Below are 12,991 nucleotides of genomic sequence, written 5' to 3' on the forward strand. Positions count from 1 at the left end.
CTCTCTCCTTTGTCCCCTTTCCCACATTTGCCTGGGTGGCTCCCCTGTTAAATATTCACTCACTGGCTTCTATTCACTGTCCCATCCTGGGGTCTTATCCACTTCCCTTTTTTTTTGTTTGTTTGTCGTCCCCCCCCCACAACTTTAATCTATTTGAAATTGCCAGTTGAACGTCCCTCCCCTTCCTAATTTCCCCATTGGTTTAAGTGTTCCTATGGGTGTTCCCTATGCAACTGGCATCCATTTTGGGCCTTTAAAAACCCATCCGTTGTCATGCTGTACACATTTTTTTTTTTCTTGAAATAGACGCCGGTGCGGCGTTGAAGCCGCGTTGTTAATAAAAAGCCTTTTCATCATCATCATCATCTCTGAAGAATTGATTTACTTAAGCAGCGCAGCCCACTTACGTGTTTATCCAACTGGATCCTATAGCAAAAAAAATGGCAGGCAGCACTTCAAAAGATCTTTGAAAAAAATCTGGACTCCACAGTGTGGAGACGTTTCGGTTGCAGTGCAGTGATCAAGCAGTGATGAAGGTTGTCCGCAACTGAAACGTCGCCACATCGGGCTAATAAAGTCCAGATTTTTTCAAAGACCTTTTGGAGTGCTGCCGGCCGTTTTTTTGCTATAGATATAGAGAGATATATAGAAAAATATCAGCAACCAGCCAAAACCCTTCAAATTAGGAAAAAATAGAAAGGAAGCAGCACTTCAATGAAAATAAGTGATACAGACTTTATTCCCCCATCTGATCTGGATGGATGACGTCGGTCTTTCACACTTATTTCCACTGAGCGCTGCTTCACCTCTATTATTCAGCTTGCTCCATTTTTAGCCACGAGATGTAAATGTGGATTTTTATTAGCAGATATGGGTGATACATGCTGTGGTTACTCTGTAGTCTTCTCTCTGGCTCTACACATAGTATATATAGGTAGGAGACCCCTTTATATAGACTGTCCCCCTTTCTATTACAACCATTTGATAAATGAGCTCTTAGGGTCGCTACACTGCTGCTGACCAGAGGTGCTGCCTAGCAACCAGCCTCTGGGGGCGTGTCTCAGAACACAGCACGCTGAGCTGCCAATCCCAAGATGGCCGCTCCCATAACTGTGATTCTCTCATTTCATAACAAAATTAATTCTTCCAAAGGTTATTTCATGTTTATTTATATCTACAGTCTCCTTACTGTGATATACCATAATATGTGTGGAGGTGATAGGTCCTCTTTAACCCTGCTGCCCGATTAATCCACCTCTGCCAATTCCTTCACGAACTTAAAAATCCCCAAGCCAATCCAGTTTAAACTACTAACAATGACTTACAAGACTGTCCATAATCTGTGTTCCCTATACATCTCCAAACTAATCTCCCGATGCCTCCCCATAAGTAATCTCGGGTCCTCACCAGACCTCCTGCTGTCCCCACACATTTGGACCCTTCAGATGTAACCTGAAAACATGTCTATTCAAAAACGCTTTTTCACGTTAAGTTGTTTTAAGTCGATCCTGCACAATAGACCAGAAAACTCTAATATAGGATGTGCCATCAATGTGTGATCAGTGAAAGTGTCACCCTTCAGTTTCCCCCCTGACCCTGTGCTGTGTATGAACGGCCACAGACTCATGTATCTGCATTTCAGTACATTGGTAGTAAAGCAGAAGAGATAATGTACTGGTTTGTCTGGAGCTGGATAAATATAGTTTTATTCAGGCACAATCACAAGTAGACGTTTTGGGCCAAGTCAGAAGTTCTTTCAAAAGGAATGGGAAATATCAAGGACGGCTTCTCCTTCCAACCAGATCCACTCCTTAATTTGGCTCAAAAAACTGCCCCCAAAAGTGCATGTGATTGCAGTCCACCTATAATCTGACTTTCTAAAGAAAACCAAAAAGATGATCAAATGAACCTGTGTAATTGTAGACAAAGACCAATGATAAGTCATTGCATCACCATAAAAAAACAATCATTAGTAAGCTGTTAATGCTAGTAGTTGTCATAACTAGGTTATAACTACACTACTTGACCAGTGGAGAAAAGTTTCTTCTTTGTTGGTTGGAAGGTTCAAACTGATACAGATGTCCATTAATCTCTTTCGGCCACAGCCAATTTTCATTCTTCCCCTTCTTCCAAGGGTCATAAAAAAATTTTTTTTGCAGTCATAGTCATATGAGGGCTTATTTTTTGAGGGACAAATTGGAGTTTTGAATGACAACATTAATTTTACAATATAATGTACTGGAAAAAGGGAAAAAAACATTCCAAGTGGGTTGAAATGGTGAAAATGCCTGCAATTCTAACATTGTTTTTTGGGTTTTGTTTTTACAGCATTCGTTGTGCATTAAAAAATACCTGGAAAAATGATTCTCCAAGTCAGTAGGATTACAGCAACACCAAGCTTGTATAGTTTTTGTTATAGTTTTTAGAATGGTGAAATTCAGAAATTTGTAAATGAAAGAATATTAAAATAATTTTTTGTGTTGCCGTTTTCCGAGACCCCTAACTTGTTTATTTTTTCATTGACAGAACTGTGTGGGGGGCTTGCTTTGTGTATCAAGCTGTAGTTTTTATTGGTAACATTTTAGGGTTCATACAAGGTTTTGATCGCTTTTTATTGCTTTTTTTGTGGGATGTGAGTGACTGAAAAACAGCAATTCTGGCAATTTGATTATTTCTTAAATACTTTCATATTATGATAGAGTAGACTTTTATGGATGTGGATACTGTATTTTTTTAAAAAATGTCTCTATTCTTTAAGGTGGGTGATTGTCATTTTTATGTTCTTCAAAAAAATGTTTTACTGGGCTTCACAGCACTGCCAACATGGTAGCCATGGGATCTTTATCCTCACTACCATGTTGTTTATTCTAGCTACCAACCCCTGGCTCCTATGTCAACCTATTGTCATCCCATGAATGCCACACAAGGGGAGCCTGATAACTGCGCAGGCCATAAAGGCCCCGTCACACATAACGAGATCGCTAGCGAGATCTCTGATGAGTCACGTTTTGGTGACGCAATAGCGATCTCGCTAGCGATCTCGTTATGTCTGACAGGTAGCAACGATCAGGCCCCTGCTGTGAGATCGCTGATCGTTACAAAGCTTCCTGGACCATTCCTGGGTCGTTGCGCTCCCGCTGGGCAGTGTGCATCGCTGTATTTGACACCTTGTCAACGACCTCGCTAGCGATTCAGAACTGAGACACGTAGAGGTGCATAAATTGGACTTTTCTGCGTTCATCGTCCCCGATTGGTGGTCGCTACTGCGTCCTTGTTTTTTCAGATCCCACCAGCGTTCTCCGGCTGTGACTCCACTTTGAACAAATCAGACATCTTTAGCGAAGTAGGTATTGTTTGGGGTCTCAAATGAGTTTCCATTTTTAATTCATTTATAGGACATCTACCAATTATCTGCTATCATTGCTCTTCAGGGAGGGAGGGCTTGGCTTCTATCTGTATATATATGCTTTTGCATGGGCAGATATTTTAGGGGTCTCGTGCACACACACCCACACAGCACGTTTTCTGACACGCTGTCGTGGCCAACCGCTTCAGAGTTTTTCATACGCCAATTAACATGAAGCTTAAATCAATAGACTCTGTTCTTTTGGCCTGTTGCACGCTTCAAAACTTTCTTCGTCGACGTGATGCAATTACGTACTGTCCACCTGGCTTTGTGGACTCTGTGGACCGAGCCAATGGGGAAGTGGAGCTCGGTGAATAGCGTGCAAACTATCCTGCAATTGCAGGCCTTCAACCAGTGGGACATGGCAGAAACACCCATGATGCGAAGACCTGCTGCGACAACTGCTGCCAGTATTTTAACGGTCCTGGTGCCCCGTCACACATAACGAGATCGCTATTGAAGCCAAGCCCTCCCTCCCTGAAGAGCAATGATAGCAGATAATTGGTAGATGTCCTATAAATGAATTTTAAAATGGAAACTCATTTGAGACCCCAAACAATACCTACTTCGCTAAAGATGTCTGATTTGTTCAAAGTGGAGTCACAGCCGGAGAACGCTGGTGGGATCTGAAAAAACAAGGACGCAGTAGCGACCACCAATCGGGGACGATGAACGCAGAAAAGTCCAATTTATGCACCTCTACGTGTCTCAGTTCTGAATCGCTAGCGAGGTCGTTGACAAGGTGTCAAATACAGCGATGCACACTGCCCAGCGGGAGCGCAACGACCCAGGAATGGTCCAGGAAGCTTTGTAACGATCAGCGATCTCACAGCAGGGGCCTGATCGTTGCTACCTGTCAGACATAACGAGATCGCTAGCGAGATCACTATTGCGTCACCAAAACGTGACTCATCAGCGATCTCGTTATGTGTGACGGGGCCTTTAAGGCGCCACTGTCACAGACTGATAACAGCATTCAAGGTGCTTACAGCAATGATTGGAGCTTTCTGCTATCTATTAGGTAGATGCCGGCCATATAACTCAGCCGGCATCTGCAGTGTCGGTTTGGGCTCAGCTCCTGAACTTGCTCTATACACCAGCACACGACATGCAATGTATGTATATATATATATATGGCAGATGTCAAGCAGTAGTATCCTGAACTTGCTCCATACACCAGCACACGACATGCAATGTATGTATGTATGTATGTATGTATATATATATATATATATATATATATATATATATATATATATATATGGCAGATGTCAAGCAGTAGTATCCTGAACTTGCTCCATACACCAGCACACGACATGCAATGTATGTATGTATATATATATATATATATATATATATATATATATGGCAGATGTCAAGCAGTAGTTAAATCCTTTGATACAATTTTGAAAAATTGTGGTGTAAGCAGCTAACTTTCCAGTTTACAACACAAAACACAAGCAGAGCAATTATACAACATTATAATGAGGCATCAAAGATTACAGAAATAACCACCACAAAGGACACAATTTACCTGGGTGATTTCCGTCAGTGGGATTTCACATGGACAAAGCAATTCCTTAGGGGGTGGTTCAACAAGTACAGGAGGGAGTTGTGACTTTGCAGGCTCTTCTGGAGCCTCAATTGGAGATTTAGTGCAGTTATTTTCCTTGTCGCTGTCATCTTTTAGCTTATGCTCTGTGGCCGAAGGAGAATCAGACTTGATAGTCATAGCAGAGGGTCTGGAACGAACAGGCCTGCCACGCTGCACCGTCTCCCATCCTTCAGCATCAATCTGATCTGCAGCCATGACAAGAAAAAAAGACAACAAAAATGCTACATGCTACCAAGGTAATGAGTATAAGGTAAAAGGAAGCTTCATCATTGACTGTATATATTACCAGAACATTGGATCCAAAATTTGTAACAGATAAAAACTACATAGGGCCCTTTACACGGGCCAATGAAAGAAATAGGGGAATGAATGAACGAACATAAATAGAACTGTTGGGCCCCAATACAGTTTGCATGTTGTCAGTGGCAATAAAATTAGACAATGTGCTGCTAACAACAATTAGGGCACATACAAGATACAATCAGGCAGCAAATAAGCATTTGATCATACATAGGCTGGTCACTATCATGTTTACAGAAGCCAATGATCAGGAACGAACATTTGGAAAATTGTTGTCCATTTACAAATGCATATTACAGTAATGTAGAAAGACAAAAAAAAAATTGGTAAATAGAATAAATCCCTGTTTACCCTGTAAACAGCTTCTAAATGAATATTTGGTTTAGAAAGACTTCATTATTTATATTTAATAAAAACATGAAACTCTATATAAAAGGTGTAATAAATAATTAAATTGAAAACTTAGAAGGGGTATTCCCATCTCTAAGATCCTATCCCAATATGTAGTAGGTGTAATAATATTAGCAAATAACTACAATTAGAAATGTGGTATAGTCCTTCTGATTCACTGTGTTGCTTACCCCATGTGCAGGGCATTGCAGTAGCTTAGGTATCCATGGTTATAACCACTAACAGCTAGACAACTAATTTTCACTATATATGAGTGGTTGTAACCATGGATACCTAAGCTATTGCAATGCCCTGCACATGGGGTAAGTGACATAGCGAATCAGAAAAACTATACTACCTTTCTAATTGGAGGTATTTGCTAATATTATTATTATTATTACACCTACTACATTATTGGGATAGGATCTAGGAGATGGGAATACCCCTTTAAAGACGATCTGTTACTGGGTCAAAAGTGGCTAGTTCTTGCTTTTATTTTATTCCCATTGTTCCCAAGAGTATTCTGTTTTTCTAAAATCTGGTGCTAATTTTTATGATCTTTAACAAAAGGAGTGTGGCTTACAAAATTTTCTGAGGGCGTCTTTAGGCTGCTCTGCAGTATTACCCTGTGAGCCACGCCCATTTGGTAAAGACCATAAATATTGGCACTAAATGAAAAGTCCCATATCTCTGGAACCAAATAACGACTTTACAAAAAAAAAAAAAAAAAAAAAAAAAAAAGAATACTGAAGGGAGCAGAGAGCATAAAATACAACCAAAAAGGGTCCCTTTTGACCTGAGGACAGGTCTTCTTTAAAGAATGTATCAGTATTATCGATCAGTCCTGCTAGATGCATTTACCATAGAGGCATACTTTAACCATTTCCATCAACTTCCATACTTTAAGGGTTAACTTTTTTTGAGGGGGGGGGGGGGATATTTAATGGGTTTGAGGTTTCCAAACAGATTTTTAGGAAGGTATTGCAGTGTTTTGCAGCAATAAAGGTTAAAGGGCTTTTATGTCTTTTAAATCTCGCTCTCCGTAACTTTGTAGAATATTCTGTCATTTCTATTCATAAAGCAATTTCGCAGGAAAACAAAGACACAGGACTAGTGTTCCCTTCTGGAGCCTGTCCACTTCACTTCCTTATCCTCGCTGATAGATTTATGACTAGGATAAAGTAGAAGGTTTAAGAGGCAGAAAGGGAGGTGCTCAGTAATAACTGCTCAAACACTGGTGGAAATAGTAATGCAAACTTAACCGCTACATTCAGAAAACCGCCACCCACACATACCAAACTAAATGGAGATTCATTAAGGTGCCTAGGATGTAAATATATTCAAAGTCATTGTATACAACAGAAATAAATAGAAGATGAGTAAATCTACTATACTTTTCATGTACTGGTAATCTAGAAGCGCAGCCACCACCTGCAATGACAAATAAGCATTGCTCACCATGCTTGTGCAGAGGCCTCGGCATTGGAGCTGATGTACCGGAATGGACACTCTCTGTGACTCGATTACTTGTAGAAGATCCATGATTTGCTTTCACTTTATCAGCCCAACTAACACCGGAAGGAGTCAAGCGTCCTGGAGCCAAAGTGAGCGCAGGTCCTCTGTAAAAGCACAATGCATGAGAAAGAAAGGATGCCAAATGTACACAGTTTAGAATATACTTACATTACAAGAATAGTAATGGTTAGAAAATCATTACTTCACTATGTACTCAAATACACTCACGAACAAACTAAGACCATGTTCACACAATGTGTTCGCAATGCAGGGGTTTCATTTTTTTGCAGCAATTTTCTGAAAAAGCAATAAAATTGCTATTTTACGGCGTTTTTGGAAAATTGAGGGAAAAAACATCATGTAATCGCGTCCAAATATGATATTACAGCTATTATTTATCATAATTGCTACATGGTAACTTCGCTGTAAAGAGGTCCACAGCTAAGATGTTCCAAATGTCATAATAACTTATGCAAATATCCTCTTCAGGGAGGAAGAGGACTACAATGCTAGTGCCACCTATTGGGGTAGCAATTCTCAAGGTCAATATCGACCCTTTAAGGAGCCGTGCCAAAAGACATTTTATTTGTAGAACTGTGTTTCAGGGTGCTTGCCACTCATCAGTGCAAAGCATTAAAAAGGTTAATAGGTCGATATTAACCTTTAGGATTGCTACCCAAAAGGTGGCACTAGAGTTCAAGTCCTCTTCCTCTCTGAGGAGGCAATTTGCATATTTAAATTTTCAAAGGAGCATTGCATGGCCGATATGTCTCCTATTGATGTCAACTTGGTACTCTCTGCAAGTAGAAAAGTTCTCCCTTAGACACTCTCCTAGAGGCCTCTCACCTAGCCAAATCAATGTCCTGCTTTGCACTGATGAGAGGCAAACACCTCAGAATGTGCAAATTAAGTTTCTGGTTTGGCTTTTTTATTAAGTCACATGGTAAGGCTCGTTAATGGGTCGATAACGACTTATAGGGTTGCTACCCCAATACATGGCACTAGAGTTCTAGTCCTCTTCCTCTAAAAAAAAAAACACAGGCGATTGGCAAATTTAAAAGGAATCTGTCACCCCCTAGGACACTGTAAAGCTATTACTATGGGCATACAAGTTAAATTAGTTTTAAAATACACTTTTAATCTTATGCTAATGATTTCTGCACAGTGACTCGCTGGCGCTTGCGCAGCAGAAGGATGAAGACACTGTCCATAGAAGGTCGGATAAGGTACGGATAATAGCGTGAGTGTAGGGGGCAGACACGGGATTACGGCGCTGCAACTGCACGTCACAGGGAAAGGGTGGTAGGGTAATGAAGAAAGGAGGCGGAGATTTCTTCCAGGCACCGTACGCTCCAGAGCCTGGAAGAAATCATTAACATAAAAGATTAAAAGTATATTTTTCAATATCTAGATCGCAGCTATGAGGCATACAGGTAAGGCTAGTTTAACCATTCTATTACCTGTATGCCCATAGTAATTGCTTTAAAGCGTCCCAGGGGTGACAGATTCCCTTTAAATTTACAGGAGTCTATAAGTCTCCTTACTCTATACAAGAAGAAACATTCCCCCTTAGACCTGATAAACGCTTGGACAAATACAGTTCTTTAACCCCTTCACGACAACCGCTGTACATGTACACCGCAAGTCGGAAGCGAGTGTATGAAGCAGGCTCACAGGCCGAGTCCGCCCCATACTCGGCAAGTTATGGATATATGTTACAGTCAGACCTTGCCTCTAACAATCGCAGGTGAGCGGAGCTCCACCCACGATCGATAACTTGTTCAATGCCGCTGTCAAACTCTGACAGCGACATTAACAGCGCGTTGGCATGGGGGCGCGTCATTCAATGTGATCATCGGCACGCCTGTGTCGTGATCGAGGGTCGCTAGGACAGCAGGGGGTCTGTTGAAGACCTCCATGCTGGTCATTACAGAGGTTCTTTGAAACCCTGCCTGTGACCAGGCTTCAAAGGGGACCGTGATTTCTGCTATATACAGCGATGCTGTGGCATTGCTGTACGTAGCGCAAGCGATCAGACAATCGCAGCTTCAAGTCCCCTAAGGGGACTAATAAGAACAGCGAAAAGTAAAAAAAAAAAATAAAAAAAAAATATGGGGAAAAAAACATAACATTTCAAAATCACCCCTCTTCCCTCCCCCTATTAAAAATAAAGATAATTAACAAAAAAAATACACATATGTGCTATCACTGCGTTCAGAAAAGTCTAATCTATCAAAATATAAAAATAATTAAACTGATCAGTAAACACCATAAACTGAAAAAATTCAAGAAAGCCAGAATTGTTTTCTTTCAATAGTTTCAAAACCACAAAAAATGTCGTAACAAGCGATCAAAACATCATATCCAACCCAAAATCTATATAAATAAAAATGTAAATGTTCGTTTGTTCAAAATCTTAAATTTCCGATAGTTCTTCACCGATAGCTTTGAAATTTTGACACAACGTTGCATTTGTACACATGCATGTTTTTATATACCTACTATGTTTTTATATACCAGCTGTTGGATGTAAAGCAACAGCGAGAGGGGGGTGTTACGAGCTCAGCCCAGGCTGACTCTCCCCGACCGCCCGGCAATCCCCCCCCCCCTTACTGATATCTCATTCATAAACCCTTCTCCCTCTCCTTCATTCGCCCCAGCCACTGCCTGCGCTCTGCTCCTTTTGTGTCCCCCGTGGGGTTAAGAGGGAAGGGGAATGACGAGACCGTCTGTTCGAGGCCGAAAGACGCTGCTGCTCATCACCACCACCACCACCTGAGAGGCGGCCGCCTCTGCCCTCCGGCACCGCTGCTACTGTGGCTTCTTCTTCTCCGGCAGGTGAGCTTATTTCCGACTGCACAACAACAAGCGGGGGAGGGAAGGAGAGAGGGAGGCTACACAGAGAGGCGCAGGCCGCGGCCTCCACACTGGGCGCTGAGCTGGGCCCGAGCCTCGCAGCAGTGGGCGGATAGCGAGCGAGTGCAAATCCCACAGCGCCACTGGCGGTAGCGGCGCTGTGATCTGGCCAGTACCGGCCCGGCCAAGAACAAAGACTACGAACTTAATATTATTCAGTCTAACATTCAAAGCGAGGCAGTCACATACAAGTCTGTTGACACTGTTGTGGAAGCAGATGAAGCGGTTAATTATCCAACAGAATTTTTGAATGCACTTGATCTGCCAGGGATGCCACCGCACGTACTGCGATTGAAAATCGGTGTGCCAAGTATCATATTGCGAAATATCAACCAGCCAAAGCTTTACAAAGGGACGCGGCTTGCAGTAAAACAATTAATGAGCAACGTCGTTGAAGCAACAATCTTGATAGGACCTTTCAAAGGTGAAGATGTCCTCATTCCTTGCATTCCTATGATTCCAACGGATATGCCATTTCAATTTAAGAGATTGCAATTCCCAATTCGACTGGAATTGCAATCACCGTCAACAAAGCTCAGGGCAATTCTTTAGAATTGTGCGGTTTACATCTAGACACGGATTGCTTCTCACATGGACAATTATATGTTGCATGTTCTTGAGTCGGCAAACCAGACAATCTCTATATCTACATAGACAATGAAACAACAAAAAATATTGTATACCCACAAGCACTGTGAAATTAAATATTTTAGAAACGTGCGCTTTCTCTTTTCTTTCTTTTCCATTTAACCAGACTGAGCCACAGCAACGTGTCGCCGGGTACAGCTAGTAGTATTAATAAAAACGTTTCACCCGCAAAACATAAGATGTCACATAGCTCCATCGACTGAAAAATGAAAACATTACGGGTTTCAGAAAATGGGGACTCAACCCAAAAAAATTGTAGAGGGGCAAACTTCAGATTTTTTTCACCACTAAAATAATAAAATACTTGGACAAGTTTGGTATCGCAGTAATCGTACTGATGAGCAGAATCATATTGTGAAGTAATTTTTACCGCAAAACGTACACCTTAAAAACAATTCCCAAAAAACAATGTTAGAATTGAGTTTTTTTCACAATATCTTCCCACTTGGAATTTTTTTCCTGTTTTATATAACAAAACATGTGTAATTGCAAAAATTTTCAGGGAGAAATACTTAATTTTCTGGAACAATTTAAAAGGTGCCAACACTTTCGGACATGAGTATATTTTTTTTAAACACCAAATATCTGATATAGTAAGATACTTTACTGATCAGAAGGCCCAGCACAGACATTAGTGAATCATATATAAACTAGTCACAGACATTTATTAATATTTCTATCAAGGTTATATCACTAATCATACCCAAAATTAAGAGCCCTTCTTGCACTTGAGGTGGAGCTCACTCTATCAGATGACGGACTGGGCAAGACATGACGTCCTGGTGACATTTTCTTCACTTCCCACGCCAAAGAGGTAGGTCTATAGAATAAAGATAATTGTAACAAGCAGGGCACAAGTTAACAATAACAATTTACATAAAGTAAGAAATAATGCTCCGGCCACATGCAGTCTTGGCACATTTGATGGAAACCACAAGATAGACTAACAGACCCCATACAAGTCAATGATATCCACCATGCACCAGTGGTATCCGACACTGGATGCGATGGATCTGGCTTCTGTTATAGAAAAACACAGCCTGATATAAGTACAGAGAGCAAAAATAAAATATGAAAAAAGAGTGATTTAAAAAGGATTTCTATTCTGTAGACTTTAAGTTTGCATCTTACATAGCAAACAGATAATATCGCTTATAATCCTGTGCCCCGAGATGCAGACATGAGAAATCAATGGTTTGTGAAATGTTAATTGGTGTAATTCCTCGCTAATTGCTGGAATTATCTGGCAGTTTTTCGCTTCAGATAATAAAGTCTTGCATCCCTTGATTGCTGTATGATAAATAATCACAGAACTAGTGTATTGGCCTTGTATGTAGACAGAAGGAAAATTACTATACCCCAGAGGCAGGCATGGTGTGAAAAGTCATACAAGTGGCCATTCATTAATACTTGTCACACAGGAGTACCATCACTAGTCAGGGTGAGCACATGAAGTCCCTCAGAGACATAGTCAACCTCTACTACTGGCCTGCTGACATTACAGGTACAGGGCAAACAAAATATAGCAGAATACGTACAACCCAATGGAAAAAAAATGCTTGCAGTATCTAAGAAATAGAGCATACTTTTTATTTCAGTCTTGCTATGTGTGAGTGTGGGATCAGAGCTGTCAGTCACGGACAGAAATGCCTCCAAGTGTGGAGATTAGTTGGACAATGTGACTCCAGAATCTATGGATCATAAGACAGGTCCATCATATGTGGAGGTGAGAGCCACTTATTATTAGCACAACCTCGGAGAGAAAAGTCCAAATCATCTGGGTAAATTTTGCGTAGTCTGGAAGGTACTATATTTTTTCGATACTGAACTTTTAGCAAGGTTTCAACCAGTAAGACCGATCAGTTATTTTTGCTCAGTAGTGTGGAGCAGTGGTGCCAGTGATATGAATGCCACCCTATCAGCCTCCTAAAGAAACATAAAGGGAAGCTTGCCCCCATCTGGCAGACAATATCCCTGGCAGGGCTGTGGAGTCGGTAAGCCAAACCCACGACTCTGACTCCACAGCCCTGCCTCACTACTAAGCATGTACATAAAGTGCAGCACAGATTCATCTCAACTAAAAGCTTAAATCCTTTCTCAAATTCTTATGAAAACATTTACAGCACATCCTGCATTGTACTAATGTACCCAATTTATTATATATTTTAGGAGTTGGAGTCGGTCCATTTTATACCAACTCC

General features: G+C 41.1%; 1 protein-coding gene across 4 annotated transcripts in view; it reads right to left on the reverse strand.

Annotated features, from left to right (window-relative positions):
• SCAPER (S-phase cyclin A associated protein in the ER) overlaps positions 1–12,991 on the reverse strand; it is a 408,076-nt gene that overhangs the window by 348,125 nt on the left and 46,960 nt on the right. For all 4 annotated transcript variants that reach the window (XR_012251257.1, XM_073652665.1, XM_073652664.1 and 1 more), the window contains exons 6-8: positions 11,494–11,610; positions 7,170–7,330; positions 4,941–5,206 (exon numbers count right to left, since the gene is read on the reverse strand). Coding sequence is in view for 3 of the 4 variants with exons in the window: in XM_073652665.1 (XP_073508766.1) it covers positions 4,941–5,206; positions 7,170–7,330; positions 11,494–11,610 (544 nt within the window). In the remaining variant the exon portion in view is untranslated. The remainder of the gene's footprint in view (positions 1–4,940; positions 5,207–7,169; positions 7,331–11,493; positions 11,611–12,991) is intronic.

This window comes from Phyllobates terribilis, unplaced genomic scaffold, assembly GCF_046119375.1.
Source record: "Phyllobates terribilis strain yellow unplaced genomic scaffold, ASM4611937v1 Scaffold_11__3_contigs__length_659146591, whole genome shotgun sequence".
NCBI classification, from domain to species: Eukaryota; Metazoa; Chordata; class Amphibia; order Anura; family Dendrobatidae; genus Phyllobates; species Phyllobates terribilis.